This window comes from Vanessa tameamea, chromosome 16, assembly GCF_037043105.1.
Source record: "Vanessa tameamea isolate UH-Manoa-2023 chromosome 16, ilVanTame1 primary haplotype, whole genome shotgun sequence".
In the NCBI taxonomy this organism is placed as follows: domain Eukaryota; kingdom Metazoa; phylum Arthropoda; class Insecta; order Lepidoptera; family Nymphalidae; genus Vanessa; species Vanessa tameamea.
Genome location: NC_087324.1, coordinates 7515375 through 7532350, shown reverse-complemented (window position 1 = coordinate 7532350; position 16976 = coordinate 7515375). Strand labels below are relative to the sequence as shown.

Sequence of the window (16976 nt, the reverse complement as noted above, 5' to 3'; positions counted from 1 at the left end):
ATGATAGCCCAGTCAGCCTAATTATGTAAAAGATAATAATTATGTAATATCATGTCTGTGTTATGAGATATTTGGGATATATTTAAAATCGTGTTTATTATTTTTTGCTTATTACAAAATTAAAATTGTTTTAATTTTTTTTAAATAAATGGAAATTTATTTATAGCTCTACATAAACATTTTTATTATTGTATTCTCTTTTTCTTTTTATTATAACAACTTTTAATAGAATAACATTTTTAATCTAGACCGTTTCTTTGACTTTGAGTTTTGACTACTGTGACGTTTAATATTTTTTGTCTATGAATGAATTTAATTTCTGCGATGCGATGAAAAGGCTTGTTGCGGCGCAAATTGAAGATTATTATATTGTATCTTTTTAAATACTTCAAGAATTTACCGTCTTAATCATCTCAGTTAAGGTAAGGGCGTAAGTTAACCCTACGGAACTTATGAAAAAGTGATTATTTATTATGTTCATATTATATATTTCCTCCTGTATCACAGCCATGTTGAAGTAGTGTTGATTTTACTAAGTTTCCGTCGGTTTTATCGTTTAATAGAAAGTTAAAAGTTTATTCAAGTTCACAAGTATGTGACAGACCCAAGTTTAGTTGTGTTGTGAATATAAAGTTGAAAGTCTTAACAAAATGAAAAGTGTTATAAAGTGCTACCAATTCTGGCGTCGAGGCGTCATCTTGAAGGTAAGGCTGGATGTGTCTTCAATATACATCAGAACGTAGTTCTAACAAACCAATTTTTTCATATCAAGAATAGTGAAACTCATACAAGGTTTATAATGGATTTCGTAATATTACTATTTGACAATAAATAATGGGCTGTTTGATTTTCTTTTCTTAAAACAGCAGACAGGATATTAATTTTAAATTACGTTATAAAAACATGTGCGTCCTTTTATTTATATTGTTTTTCAGTGAGTAGTATATTTGAATCTTTTTTTAAATATATTTTTTTTGCTGTATTTTATTGTGTATTCCAAGTGTTAATCAATATATTTTTGTTAAACATTGAATTGGCATTTTTGAGTATAATAATCTAACATAAATAAAAAGCTTAATGGGATGGGCTTTTTATCTCCTTAATAATTCCATAGAATATTAACATCTATTTTCAGGAATGGATTCAGAAGATTCTCGAGATGCTACTAGAGATGTACGATCATCGTCAAGCAGTAGTAGCTCCACTTCTAGAAGTCGTAGAAGTTCATCATCAGACAGTTCTAAAAAAGACCCAAAATCTCCTCCCCGTTCTCCTACCTCACCTAGGTCTAATGGACCACGTTCTCCTTCACCGGAAAGTCATTCACAACTGTCTCAGAGATCTGCTTCTATGGGTAAACAACCACATTCACCAGATAACTTGAGTGGTGCACATTCAGATATAAATTCACCTGAAAATTCTTTGCCAGCTTCACCAATTGGCCCTAAGTCTCCAGATCCACCAAAATCACCAAGTGATGTTGCTTCAAATATTGGTTCTCCAGAACAACATGAGCATTATTCATCAGCCCCTCCATCCGCTGGGGAAGGTCCAAAAACACCTCAGAGTCCTGGAAGCTCTGTTAAATCTAGACCTGTTACACCCACAAACAGGTCTGAACCTATGTCTCCTGATTCTGCATCACAGGCGACATCACCACCTTCCAGAAATCTAGAACCACGTTCTCCTACTTCAAGTCCATCACCAGACAGAGCATCATCTCAGTCTTCCCCTCCCAGATCCCCAATTAAGAAAAATGAATGGAGCCCAAAAGAAAAATGGAGAAGACACACAAAGGCTGAACAAAAAATGGTTGCTGCACCACGAAACCGAAGTAGGTCAGAATCAAGTCAATCAAGCAGGAGTTCAACTACATATAACAAAAGAACTAATTCTAAGGATCCTGTTACTGAAGCTATATCTGATGGTAATTTTTTTGATTTTTCTATATAATTAATGTATTTCTCCTGGCCTAACTTTTATTATGGTTTATGTAAGAAATTATTGATTTTTTCATAAAACACAAATAATTTATCAAATCAAGCTATGATTATTTGATTCATTTCACAAGTTTTTCCAGTAAAATAAAGTAATTAAAAAACCACAATATACCTATTTTATGTAAGTATCAATCCATTGATACTTACATAAAAATAACCAGTAGTTGGTACCCGCAAGACAGGCTTGCCTAGTACGGGACCACTGGATGTTTTGTGACTATGTTAACTGTTCATGTCAATAAATTTATTTTTATTTTATTTTTTCAAAGGAATTATAAAAAAATATTTCCAGGGGAAATGGAATCAGATCAAGAAGATGGCAAGTCTAGAAGCAAGTCAAGAAGCAAGTCAAGAAGCAAATCAGTGACAAGTGACAAACAAGATAAAGATCACAACATAAGTCATGAAGACTTGTCAGATGTTTCTGATGTAGATTCAATAGGACCTGATGATATGGAAAAAGAAACAAAGGTTGGTACAAATTTAATAAATTTGTAATATGCATACTATTCCTGATAATGATTTCCATATATATTTTTATCAGATTGGGGTGGTCACATTTGAGATTAAAGGTTCTAAGATATGTCAAAAAATATCTGATTTCAAGAATTATTAAATAGCATTGAGAGGTTTTGCAATATTTATTAAGCATCTGTTTCTTTTCCAGCCTTTAATAGTCTGGAGAATGATTGTTTCCTCATTTGCATAAATAATTATTTATCATAATATAAGTGTATATTTTAATATCTCTTTAAATATTTAGTAGATCAAAATTATTTGGTCATAGTCATATTAATTAATTAAAAAATATCCTGAAATGTAAATACATAATGTATTTATTTTCTTAATTATTTATTGTTATAACAGCTACATTGTTTTCTATATCATAAAAGTTTTAATTCAAGCACTAAGTATATGATTTTGATATGACTGATTATGCACATAATAATAATCTTTTATATAATATTTTTATGTAAAAAATATCCTTTTTATCTATTAGGAACAATTTATTAAGAATCTACTGAATACTATATATATGTATATAAAAAAAAAACAAAAAAGCAATAGTACAAATTAACTAATATCTGAATATTATATTTTTACATTATTCGTGGGTAAAAGCCCCCAAGGTATGCCAGACTTTCTTATTTTTGGCTTTGGATAGCCAATTTCTACCGGCTGTATTTACTATTTCATCCACCCAACAGGTAGTAGGTCGGCCTCACTATTTTATAAAACCATGCTTAACATATAATGCAATCATTTGCATAAAAAGACAAAGTTATAAATTAATGACAGCAAAATAAATTGAGATTGATTTATTGATTTAAATTTGTGTTCATGACAAACATAATATATAGTTAATGTTTTCTTTGTGTCTAAAGAATAATGTTATTGTCAAACTTACATCAAGTTACAAACCAAACTTTTGATTGTAATTCAAATTTCTTTTTATTTTATAGATTAAATCAAAATCTCCATCACCCAATAAGAAAAAGGAAGTTGTCAATGGTAATGAAGGCACAAGTTCCCAATCATCCCCCAAGTCGGACAGTGGGAAAGGAGATGCCTATAAATTGGAAAAAGTAAGTGCTTATAAAAATATGTATAAAACTTTTTATATTCTTTATATACTTTGGTTACTGAATGCAGTTATATTTACTTATGCTTTTAAAAGGTGCCCCAAGAAAAAACAAGTAATACTGAAGATGCTGAAGAGCAATTAGATTTTGAGGCAGAAGAGGGTGAATGTATTGAACCTGCAAAAACCAGAGATCAGTCAAATGGAGACATAGAAGCACAAGCCAGGGAGAAAGGTAAGTTTATTTCCATCTCACTCTGTTTCAAGTGTTTTGTTTTGTGTTACATTTAAATATAATAATTACATATATATAATAATTTTATTATTATATATTATTTTTATAATATTTTGACGTGGGCACGTAACGTGCACGTCAGTGGCAGTCAGTCGTGATGATTCCTGTTATAAGGTATTCAATTTAAGGTGCAGATGTCACATTCAGAGTCTTAAAAGAAAGACACAAAAACCGTATTATTATTGTGGACAAGCTTATTTTGTTAAGAATAAACCAATTATTAAAAAGTAACAAAATGTTCTATATAAGATTTTTAAATCGTGAACAAGACATTCGTAGATAATGTCGAAATATCGAGCTCCACCAAATAAAAATAAAAAACATGGTAAATATCCCGTTTTAAATACTGTTAGTAATAAAATGTTCTATGTCTAAATTTAATTGTCTTTGATTAGAAAAAAGAATTCTCCTATGGGATGGTAATCAGATATTCAATATGACATCAAGAACTGAACCGGAATGTGGTTTTTGAAAAAAAATATTCAATTTGAATTAGAACCTCGCGATTTGCAGCGACTCATGTTAGCTAACTAGCCACTAGAAATCGTATTTGTGTGATGATAAAATATAACTGAATATTAGTATTTCTATATTGTTATGATCACAGTATTAACATTTAAAATAATAATGCCTTTGCAGAGGACGTGAAAGCCGGTAGACGGTCGCGTGGTTCCTCCCTCGAAGAGGGCGAGGTGTCCGATGAGGCGGAACGACGTCCCGAAGAGAACGAGCCAAGGCCCGTCTGCAGGTTCTTCTCGAGGGGAGCCTGCACCTGGGGCGTCAGTTGCAGGTACTCGTGGGAACTCGTTCGAGAGAACTGACTTTTCTCGCACTATCACCTCTCAAAATAAAAATATATGAAACTATTAATTTTAATTTTTATAATCAGATTATACTAATTGCATTACAGATTCCTGCACCCGGGTGTAACGGACAAGGGCAACTACAACATGTTCGAGGTGATCCGCGGCGTGCCGCCCGGCGCCGCCTTCCCCGCGCCGCGCGACGCCGCGCCGCCCGAGTCCGCCTGGGAGCGCGGCCTGCGCACCGCCAAGGAGGTACTCTTACTGACCGATCTAAACGATCGTATGGCTGTTGAAAATTAAGCTGTTTAATCCATAAATATACACCTAGAATGACAACTCGTTCGATATATTCTATTCGAAATTAAAAACATGACCCTATCAGATGCTCCGAATAGCGAACAAGCGCAAGGAGCAAGACATGGACTTCGAGGAGAAGAAATTGCACCTGTCCGTGGGCGGGGTGGTCCACGACCCGGACGCGGAGCTGGCGTACGCGGCCGCCGCCGTGGGCGCGTCGCCGCCGCACGACCTGCCGCCCGCGCACCGCGACCCCGACGTCTACAGGTACGGAACGCACTAACTTCGATATGGGAAACTGTATTTCCACCATTCTTTTCAGTCTCAAATTACTTTAATTTTAGAAAATATGTGACGTAGTGAAAAGAGGGGAACCAAAATCTATAGTCAACTCCAACCACAACAGGACTAAACTCAAATAAACAACATGAAATCGAATTGCGACATCATTGGTCGAGAGCATGAATAATCTATGATATTCATTATGAATTTTCGAAAAAATGGCGTTTTGGACTTCAATGAATTTGCTATCGGAACTTGGGAATTAAAATTTAAGTAAAATAAAAAAGATATATTAGTCAAAAACTGTCAGTAGTGCACAATATAGCTAAGGTATTAGCAAATCGCGTGACATACTTTTTACCTATATTCCTCCTTCAATTGGATAAAATGAAATGTCCCGTTACGAATAAATATTAAATTTTGATCGTTTTATTTCGGTGTCTGAGGTCCGATTTATCACAGTAATTATTATTAATGAATCAATACTTTCCACGTTTTCTTGCTTTAACAATAAATCAATAAATAATCCTAGAATATGACGCATACAAAAAATGGTTCAAAAATTTATGACAATAATTGAAAACAAACCAACACATGTCAATAATCCTTCTTGTTCAGACCAACGGTTTAAAAACTTTGTTAACGGAGTTCACTGTGTTCGTGTGCATGCCATGGCAATGTATTCATGCGCGACTGACATAGCCAAGTTATGAAAGGTTTCTTAAATCTTAGTTTTTGGATAAATTGATTAGCTTCTGGACTTTCATAATTCTATCTTCAAAAGCGCCAAACTTACCATACGATATTTGGTTTCACATGAATTTGACTCAGATTGTAAAATTATTTTTATTTGAAGGCAATACGGCATGATGTATCGTGGCGGTCGATTCCCCCGTCCACCCGTGGACGAGCGCGAACGATACTACGAGCGCGAACGTGGTTTCGAGCGCGAACGTCCTTTTGAGCGTCCACCTTACTACGACGAGCCCATGCCTGCTCCAGAAGAATTGCCGTACCACAAGGTATCACATACAATATATTCATAAATACATCGCATAGGCATCATCATAAACACTACTTTAAAAAAAATATTATTCGCTACAGCGTCGCGTCCGTTCGTCTCGTGAAGTCATAGTACAGCGCGCGGAAATAGAGCGGCGGGAGAGTCGCGAAGTTCGAGAAGGGCGAGAGGTCCGCGGTCGGGAAGGAAGAGAGGGTCGAGAGGGTCGTGAGGGTCGAGAGGGGCGAGAGGGGCGCGACGGACGCGGAGATGAGTGGGCCGACCCTTGGATGCGCGCCGAACCCGCAGCCAGGAAAAGAAAACCTCCATCTTCAGAGGATTCCTACTCGTCGTCCAGGTATGTGCTTTGAGCGCTTGAAATTTTAGTAGAACTTGAAATCTTAATTTTAAGATGAAACTCGTGTCAGTGATGATGCGTTTTCAGCACTGTATTATGTAGTGGAAAGTAAAGTAAGGAAGTTTAAAATTTAGAGACTTACTATACAAATACCGTTAAATTTATATAATAAATTATTTTATGAAACAATCATGTTATAAAGAATAAATATTATAATTATTACACCTGTCGTTCATACAGTAACAGACTAACAGACAATATTATTATAATGAAAAAAAATATTAATTATATTATTCTTATCCGCTTCCTCCCCACTATTTTCCCGGCTGGGTTATGCTTTCATAACTAATGTCGTGGTGTTTTGGACCTCACTTACGATTCTCATTTCTTCGTTAACTTCTGCATGAACACTCACTGGAATTTGCTGCTGGTTGTGAATGTGCGTGTATGCGATATAATTGTGTGTGTGTACGCGACTACGAACATGCGTGTGTCCGTATGCACCTGTTTGTTTGCACGTGTGTGTGTTTCTCCACCTACCCGCCCTGGCTTCCTTTTGAGCCCACAGCTCTTCAAATTCCAGTTCGCGTAGTTCAGGCAGCCCTGGGGTGAGGCGTAAAAGAAGAGCATCGTCATCTTCACGACAAAGGTGAATAATATGATATATATATATATATGACTTGCATGATTATCTAATTGATTTAATGTTGTGTGGCTTGTATGTATGTAATATTCAGCTTTATTTGATTATATATAAGCATATTCTTATATAAAAAAATTTAATGTTTTTATTGGAAAGATAAGAATACCAGTTATATTAATACAATTGAATTTGTGTGTTATTGCATTTTATTAAAATAACTAGACAAATTCGGTCCTATATCTCATTTAATGGAATGAGTCCTTCCTATCTATTAAGAAAACCCTATTAATAAATGAGATATTACATTCCTCACTATTTGAAACCGTTCCTATGTCCAGGCTGTCACCATCGGTAATAGTTCGCGAGCGGCGGCTGGCGTCGGCGCGAGCTACGGCCATGAACCCGCCCGCGCCGCGCCGCCGGGCGGCCTCGCCCGCCGCCGCGCGGCAGCTGGCCGCCAACCCACCGCCGCCCGCGCCGCACCGACACAAGGTGAGCACGCTCGCACTGCGCCACGTGCACAGGTATCAAAGTGAAGTTATAATTTGTTAGTTCATGAGACATCGCAAGTGACCGTACTAAGTTCTACCATTTTGGGAAACGGCAAAGATTGAAAATTGTAGTGCAAAATTTTTAATCAAATAATATTAATTTTAAAAATCATGAAAGCAGTATCATCTTAATTTTAAGAATTATTTTCTATAAAATTTGCAGGAGGAAATGGATCCCTATGGTCGAAATAAACCTGCAAGTCGCAATAGAAATAGAAAAAAATATTCCAGATCATCATCATCGGGTTCAGGTAAAATTAAAATATTATAATTACAACAATGTTTATACAGAGTTCTAAAAACTTATTTCTTGGTGTATGTCCAAAAGGTTTCGATTAATTATTGCATAAATGTGAAATATCAACTAATATATTTTTTAGAATCATCATCTTCATCCAGTGAGTCCGAGAGCGAGTCACGTTCGTCTTCTTCATCAGGCAGTTCCGGCACACGGCGAGCTCGACATGCGCGTCTACTTAACGCGGCTGCTAGACCGAGGTATGCTTCATAACGGCGTTGCAGCCATTAAATAATTTCAAAAAAAAAATGCGAAGTATTTTTTACTTATAATCAGTTAATTTTATACATGTATGTATTTATATATTTTTATAAATATGTATGTATAATAAAATTACATTTATTTAAATAAATTTATGTGAACTCTGTACATCTCGTCACCGCAACTACTAGTCCTCCACCCAAAGATTGCTAATTAAGCAATAAGACTGGCTTTTGTACACACATCTATAACATGTATCTCTGTTTGTTATTTTTAATATTTTTTTGGTGTACGATATGGCATATTTGTTTTTAATTTTTGTCATTTTTTATATTAACAGATTAAATGCAAAGTCAAATTCTGGCTTAGTACCCGCAGCTTCAGCTGTAACTAGTAAAAAAGAAGTCTCAAGCGACAAAGGTATATTTTATTTCACATTCTCCATAGCATACTTTTAGTAAACATAAAACATTAATATACTGTTTATTCGTTTAGAAATAGTAGGTAAGAAGAGAGGAGCAACTTCACCCGTGAGCGGGGCAGCACCAACGAAGAAATCTGTTTCCAGAAGAGAAGAACTCTTAAAACAATTAAAAGCTGTCGAGGATGCAATCGCTAGGAAGAGGTCGAAGATATAGGAGTACGAGAAACGCTGGTATAGCAGAACTCACAGAGAGTAGTTGAAATACTACTAAGTGTGTACCAGGGTTTTGAAAAAATCCATGGTTATAAAACAAGACCTACATGTTGTTAACTGTTTTTGCTTGCAAATCAAACTGCAGCAATAAAAGTGTTATACTGGCAAATTGCGTTACGATGTTGTATTTCAAGCTTAGGCTTTAAGTAAATTAGCTTAAGTAATATTGAATTGTTTATGATTAATTCCTGTGTATGAACATTAAGATCATCTTTATTTTAATACTGACTTTAAGTATCTGTAAATTGGGTGTTAGCATCATACAAAGTGAATACTAAACCTAGGCCTTAGGTTAATAGATCTAATAATTTTGACATTTGTGAGCTAAAATAAACAAGATTTTGTAAAAAAAATGTAATTTAATTTTGTTGACTTATACATTCTCTAATAGTATAAAAAATAAGTTTGATTGAACTGTCCAATGATACTAGATTATTCTGGATATTATGATCCAGCACTCTTAATGTGAAAAGTAAAACCAACATAAAACTTAAGGTGGTTTTATTATATGAATATTTGCTAGCCTGTATTTTTTTGAAGTTGTGCATCTTACAAGAACTTTGTTTAAGTAATGGTCGTCAAGTGTCATGATTGCATTATAAGCTATATATCCAATTCCACGAATATTAGCTTCAGAAAAACTAAAAGCTCCTTGGGTCACATATCCCATGACTTCTCGAATACCCATATTGCGAATGGATTCTATATTTGAAGGAAGCCACAATTCTCTCATTGCTTTAACATACTCAGATGGTTCTGTTTTATTGCGTCTCTTAGTTTTTTGATTGATCTGAAAAATAGAATAGAAGTTATAAAATTAACCACATCATAAGTAAATTTCATATTAGCTTTCATTTTATACTAACTTAGGTTTAGAAACCAATCAAATCAACTTATTTTTCAAGCAGAACCTATGAACGAAATTCCTTGACTTTTTTTACCATTTTTAGTTAGTATTTGATAGTTACCTTTTCCAAATAATATGAATTTAAATTCACTCATTATAAAAACATGTTAATTGTTGTTGTTAACATACTAATATATTTTAATAAAAAATAATTATTAAAATATATTTTTGTTTTAGTTTCTGTAGTAAGATGATTAAATAATTTCAAAATTATGAATTTCCTTATTAAAACTTGATATGCATTTGAGTTTCCTATAATGAAACAATAACAACCTACTTACTACAATTTGTTTTTTTCTCAATTTTATACGCTTTCTTCTCCTCTGTTTAAGTAATTTCTGTCGTTCCAACCTTTTTTGTTTTCGTAATTTTGTATTAGGATCTTCATGATGGGGCTCCATTAATTCTTCACTTGCACTAATATCTTTTACAAGTGGCAAGCAAATTGTTGAATATTTCGTTAAATTTCCTTTTCCTTGCATTTTTATATAAATAGGAACTAAACAAGTATCAGAATTTTCTATTTTAGGTACCTTCTTTTTGTTGTTTATGCAGTCCTGTATAGAATAAAAAAAAGATTGATTTATTACATTTGTGCTTTTACAAAACTTTATCCACTGAACATTGACATGAATCTAAAATGTCTTGTTTTATCAATCTATGACTATGTATTACATATCAAATACTTATTTGATTTATATACACATTATATTTTCCATAATTCATCTATTGATTTGTAACTTATGTGTCTCCAATACACTTTTAGATATAAAATATGTTTTTGCATACAACAAACAATAATTAGATCTGTATTCAAATTTTTCACTTTGCCTGACATGCTGTAATAATAGTTCAGACCCAAAAATTGCGGTTAGCGAATTAGTATGTATGCATCAACAGCAACAAATATTTTTTAAATATTGCAGTATATTATAAGACAAATAATATGTATTCCCAGGTAATTTTAAGTAAATAGCACACCTAAAATACAAATGCGACATTGTACATAAAATAAATCACCTGTAATGTATCTAACACTTTTTTATCACGCAGAACAAACATTTTTCCCTCAACATTGTTGCCCCAGTCTTTAAGCAATATTTTCCATGGGCATATAAATGGATAGGGAACAGCAAGTTTCACAAAATTAACTCTTTTACTTGGTGGTCTCCTAAAATACTTTTCTTTTAATTCAGATTCAATTCTTATTTCTTCTAATCTTCCTGCTTCTGAGTCTGGTGGCAAATAGCACTGACCCATTTCAAATGCCAAATTTTCTGTTTCTCTTAATCCACCTGACCTTGCTCCAAACATTATTAGAGTAAGCCAAAAGGGAAGACCATACCCAGAAGGTATAATAATATCCCATCCACAGCCATAACCTAAAATGTGATATAAATTTTAATTTACATTTTTAGGAAAAAATAAATATGTGATTAGTTTGAAGAAGCAAATTATGTACCAATTTTTTTGTAGTCTGAATTTTGTGATCCAGGTCTTTGTACCAAAATAATGGGTATACATTGTAGTGTTGGATCATCTTCATTGATTTCTCCTGGGACAAAATGTGTTTTAGTTACATGTTCAATAAATTTTGCATTAGTAATTTTTTGTTCTTTTATAATATCACATACAGATGTGTCCCACAATGGCGATGAGGATAAGTAGGGAGGCACATTAATTAATGTTTCAGCATCAATGCTTGTAATATAGTTGTTTTGAGCTTTTGTTCTCTTGGCAGGGCGACTCCATCGAGGGTCTTTTATAACTAAACCAATTATTAATCTTGGAGATAGTTGAGATGGTGAAGTCAAAGAACTAATTTGTTCCCAATATTCTTTTTTCTCTTTAAGTAATAAATTTACTTCTTTGTTCATTAGATGCTGAATCCAATTATTAGATTGTACATTTTCTATGTTATCTACACATTTCAGTGAATGAACCAATACTGCGTGACTTTTGGGTCCCGTCAAGCGAATTCTATTAAAAATTCCAGCCATTGGTTTAATTTTAACTTCAGAGTATTTTGTTGATATTTTTCTCCGTTTTGCAGGTAAATTTTCTCCACTATCTACATTTGATAAGTCTGTACTTGATTTACTAATCAATTCAGTTAACACATTCTCTACTATTTTAGCTTGAGAGGGATGTACAAATAACCACATTTCCTTATAGCTATTATCAGAAGATATCCATAAAAAATCTATTTGACCAATAAAATCATATGGATAACAATTAGGTTTATATAAATTAATGGTGCCTTCTCTATTTCCATTAATATATGCTTTTGCACAAATTCCAAGCCCACAACTGTTGTCTGTGATATTATTGAATAAGTCCTTAATTGTGTCAACTGGTCCTTTTATTTGGATAGGAGTATAGTATGATATGTCTTGCATTAGACAATGAGCCGAGCTTGCCCGATAGCAGGCTCTAAATGCCTTATCACATGATCTGTAAGCTAAGCGGTGTCCCCAACGTTCTACCATATGAAACCTTTTAGCATGCCAGATATGTGTTTCTAACCAAATATTTCTTCTTTGTCGCCTGTTATATTCTTCTAACAAATTTGTTTTCCTTCGTCTATGTTTTCGAGAAGGCTTTCGCTTTTGTTGTCGAGATATTCCACTCTTTTTAAGTTGTTCCAATTGACTCTCTCGTAATCGTTTGGGTAAACGTTTGCAATTGTGGCTCATCACCCTTCGGCGCATGTGTACAGGTAAACTTTGAAATATGAGTTTCGTTTTACTTGGCCGTAGTATACTTTCAGTCATAGCAGCTATTTCTACACTTCTAGAAGCAGCAAATTTCAAACTATTTGCCGAATGTGGCAAATTTTCAGGTCCACCAAGAGCAGCATCAAATTCACCCGACTCCATGTTGCTGCAGAAGAATTTTCTAAAACGTTTTTTATTAACAAAATATGACTTTTTACAAATAACACCTTTTTACTTGTTCTCCTTTGAGGTTTATTTTAATCATATCTTTGAAGTATTTTATAACCTCAAATTGTTAAGATAAACTGTCTAGTTGAAAATGTCAGATCACAGATGTCCAAACAGGGATGTCAGACGCGATCGGATAGTTTGCCGACTATTTCGGACAAGCCAGCAAGCGTATATAGAATAAATAATCGAATGTGTTTATTTTTTTTAATCGAGAATTTTTGTTTGTTTCAATTTAAAGTTAATTTTATAAGAAATCCCTGTTTTCGCAAGGGTCCGATTTTTTAATAATGAAAATAATATAGAAATATATTTTATACACTTTACAACTCTACCTTTATAAAATATTAGTATATATGAGTCAACCATGATATTCTGACGTGCTGATAATCAAAACCGGATTTAAAGCACTGGAGACCGAATTTGCGGCGTCAGGGCCTCGAGCAACAGAGAGATCCAATAATTATTTTACAAATTATTTGAACATTTTCCCTTCCGCCAGACTATCTTGTCAATAATTTATTACCTCTTTGTATCGGTAACTTTAAAGCAGTAATTATTAATATCACTAATTTCACTATATCTAGATATCTACATTAAAATTGTTAACCTGTTGGAATTTTGTGAATCTCTCTTGTGAAGGCCCCAGGGCAGTTGCCCCGATTACCCTCCCCTATATCCGGTATCTAATTCATCTGGTCCAAGGCGGACAAGGAAAATATCATGAGGAAACCTGCATGTGTCGAATTTGTTTTACATACAAACATTAAGAAACGTATTACTACAAGTATTTAAAATCTTATATTAAGAAACATATCTATACCTACCTATATTTCATCAAATCTTTCATACAAGCTTTCAATTAAAAGACTAATGTTTATTCTACCTTTGTACAGTCAATATACTGCAACGCTTTAATAAATATTTGTAGGTAATCAGATTAGACGTTAAATTATTTTCAAAAATATATGTTTTTGATATATAAAATGGTGAACGGGGGTTTAGCAGATTTGTCCATTTCATCCCCTGTTTGTCTTTGCCAAATTCCAAAATTCTATTTAAAGTGGCAATTCTACATTAAACATTAAAATGTTACTTCAAAAGTGCTTATCTACTTAAATAAAGTTAATTCAGTTTTTCATTTTGTAAATACCTAATCAACAGTCATCTTACTTCTTCATCTTTTTATCTATACACGGTACGTATTTTCTTATATCGAACTTAAAAAAAGTCTATTGATTTTTTCTTAGATACCTATAGTTTTAACCGACTGTGGTTAGGCCAAAAGGAAGGTTATGGTGGCATTAATATATTTATGTCTGTGTATTTATTTTGCTTGCTTCGGTGGTCTACTGGTAAGATTATAAAAGATGTAATTTTCTTTAATTTCTCAGAGTTTGTTCAGGATCAGTAGTTCCTACTTCAGTATGTTCATCAGTTTCCTTTATATCTTCTAAACCAATAATGACTTAATAAATAACTTGGAAATAGCTTCTAGGCAATAAAAATGTCAAATGTAGGGGAGGATGGGGGAATTGCGGATGTTGAAGGGAAATAACACACAACATTCGTACTATTAGTAATAATCAGTCTGTCTTTATTAATTATTAATCTTTAGTTATACATCTACAAAAACAATTATACTTATTAAACGAGATCAATCAACAAATAGAATATTTTTAGCAAAAACAAAACCTTGTCTGTCCGTAATTACCCGTAACACTCGGGGTAAATTCGGACTGACCCTGGGTTAATTACGGACAGCATGGGGTATTTACGGACTAGGTCCAAATCATAGACAAAAATCACAAGTAAAGCCTTTAGAAGAACTTCCTGCAGTGCAGTTCTCATGAGCCCACTTGTTACACTTTGAACACATAATCCAGTCTTCGGCGGGTGGATCACTGTACTTTTCCTGACAATAAATGCAAAAGTAATCAACATTTCCTTCACTTTCAAAATTATTTAGATTTTTTAAACCCTTTGATCCTTTTCCTGTAGAAAGTTATAACTGTAGTTAAAGAACCACGTTCTGTACTGGTACATTTTCCAACCTGTTTTAGTCCCTTTGGTGCAAGAATCCTGGAATTGCGTTGTACCGTACTAATCCCAGTTTCATCTATATTGTAAATTGAATCAGACTTAAATTTGTATTTAATCATGAGAGCTTTCAGATTCACAAAAAATAATCGGTTTCTTCTTCATTAAATGCGGTAATTCTATTTATGGAAGTAGCTTCAGGCCTTCGAAGTGATATATTTGGATGTCTAGCCAAAAAATTGTAATACCAATCCATTCCTGCCATACCAGTTTCTTTATTGAAATTATGTTTTATGTTGTTTGCGGTGGCAAAATCGAAAGCTATCTTTCTCAGAGTAGGTATTGTTATCCCAAAGAAAGCCTTACATGACTTTAAAATAAAATCAACCAGTTCGTTTTCTTGTATTTCATTAAAAACTGATTTTTTACCTCTCTTTGGTATTGTAGAAACACTGCCTTTTTTCACTTGATCAAACAAAGTAGCTCTGGGAATACCATATTTTTCTTCCGCCTGACGAAAAGTTCTCTTCTGGTCTTTTATTTCTTGTACAGCTTTTTGTAATGATTCGATGGTGTATGATTGTTCTGTTTTTCTTATATATTTCCGAGGCATCTAAAAATGAGCAGTTATTGATTAATTTCATAATAGTTTATCGAATTAGGGGTAATTGCGGACGTCCGTATTTACCCACAAGCCGTGTCCGCAATTAACCCAACTGGGTATTTTTAAATCAAAGAGAGAAATTTGTAGGTTATGAAAACGTTCCATAAAAACAAACATTGGCGATTCAAACTCCATTGACAAAGCTATCCATAGAAAATATCACTTTTTAGTATCACTTAGTATACAGACCTGTCCCTCAAATTAAAAAACACTAAAAATTAGATCAATACACACTTTTTTTTTTATTTTACTTACCTTTCAAACTGTGCGCAGCCGGCTGTTGTAAGTTTTTGCGTGACACTAAAATAGCGGAATGAAACAGACGACAGCACCGGGCTGCCGCAGGGAGGAGGGAATGAGTAGATACTTGCTAGTCCGTATTTACCCGTCCGCAATTCCCCCATCCTCCCCTATAAAGTTTTGTATGAAATGTATGGTTTTATTTAATAGATTTCGAAAATGTTTGATACCTATATATATATCTACGATAGTATTTTTAAAAATAATCGTAATAAAAAAATCATTTAGTATTAGATAATAATTTTATGTACCGTATTGTAGCCATTGTAATAATTTTCGCATATGGGCTGTAATTTTTAAAAGTATGTAATTTTACTTTTTAGTAAATAGTCCCCGAATTCTTCTTAAGAGAAGAGTATATATAGTTAGATCGAAATGTAATTATGTTATTGTTTACATATTTGTTATATGGTTAGGTATACATCGAATTAAAAAATATATGAGTACATCGTTTTATAATGGTTTTCGAATAAAAAACGTTTAGTACATTTGTGTTTATTTATTTGAAGATGAAAAATCTATAAAAAATTAAATACTTTCTTAAACCATTAAAAAAATAGTATAATTTGTGTTAAATGTTTCCGTAATTTGTTTTAAAAACGGGTTTTTATTTCTTTTATCTTCTAATTATAGAAATTGTCATATCCTTTCTTATAATCTTGTTCCTTAGCAACGTTATTATTGTTATATCATGTCAAAAATGTATTAAATAAAAATGCATGATATGAAATTACCAATTATTGTTTATTTAGTAAAAATATATTAATTGGCGACGAGGATGTCAAACACCGTTAAAAAATACAAAAGATTAAGAGCCTCTTTACGGGGTAATTTAACAAGAACGGAGAATTACATAAATTTACAAGAAAACATTACAGAAGAAGATATAGATTCTCGACTTTACACTTTACAAGAAAGCCTACAAAGATTCCATGATGCACAAAGATAAATTGAACTTGAAACGGAAGAAGATCAATTAGAAGAAGAAATACAATACAGGTACGAATTTGAAGAACTTTACACAAAATTGAAAGTGAAACTATTAATGTTACGTAGATATACAAATAATAATGAAACAGAAAATAGTTTAAAAAATATTGAAAATTTAGG

General features: G+C 33.2%; 2 protein-coding genes across 6 annotated transcripts; one reads left to right on the top strand and one right to left on the bottom strand.

Moving 5' to 3' along the window:
* The first annotated feature begins 282 nt into the window (after window positions 1-282).
* On the top strand, window positions 283-9363 carry LOC113403054 (zinc finger CCCH domain-containing protein 18). 5 transcript variants are annotated; one of them, XM_026643482.2, is made up of 17 exons: window positions 283-422; window positions 1136-1354; window positions 1430-1927; window positions 2293-2471; window positions 3464-3586; window positions 3679-3817; window positions 4517-4667; window positions 4788-4935; window positions 5066-5247; window positions 6119-6284; window positions 6367-6620; window positions 7189-7269; window positions 7602-7755; window positions 7978-8065; window positions 8195-8312; window positions 8654-8733; window positions 8809-9363. In XM_026643482.2, exons 2-17 carry the CDS (start codon window positions 1138-1140, stop codon window positions 8949-8951), a joined length of 2721 nt encoding a protein of 906 aa, XP_026499267.1. In that variant the 5' UTR covers window positions 283-422; window positions 1136-1137; the 3' UTR covers window positions 8952-9363. The 5 variants fall into 5 exon arrangements, with proteins under 5 accessions (XP_026499267.1, XP_026499266.1, XP_026499264.1 ...); XM_026643483.2 differs by having other exon boundaries at window positions 298-704; XM_026643481.2 differs by having other exon boundaries at window positions 1136-1927; window positions 7204-7269.
* Window positions 9364-9496: 133 nt separating this feature from the next.
* On the bottom strand, window positions 9497-12839 carry LOC113403055 (ribonucleases P/MRP protein subunit POP1). The gene is made up of 4 exons (XM_026643485.2): window positions 11380-12839; window positions 10938-11299; window positions 10199-10474; window positions 9497-9800 (listed from the first exon to the last, which is right to left on the bottom strand). The coding sequence occupies exons 1-4, from the start codon at window positions 12794-12796 to the stop codon at window positions 9501-9503; spliced, it is 2355 nt and encodes a 784-aa protein (XP_026499270.2). The 5' UTR covers window positions 12797-12839; the 3' UTR covers window positions 9497-9500.
* Window positions 12840-16976: the final 4137 nt, after the last annotated feature.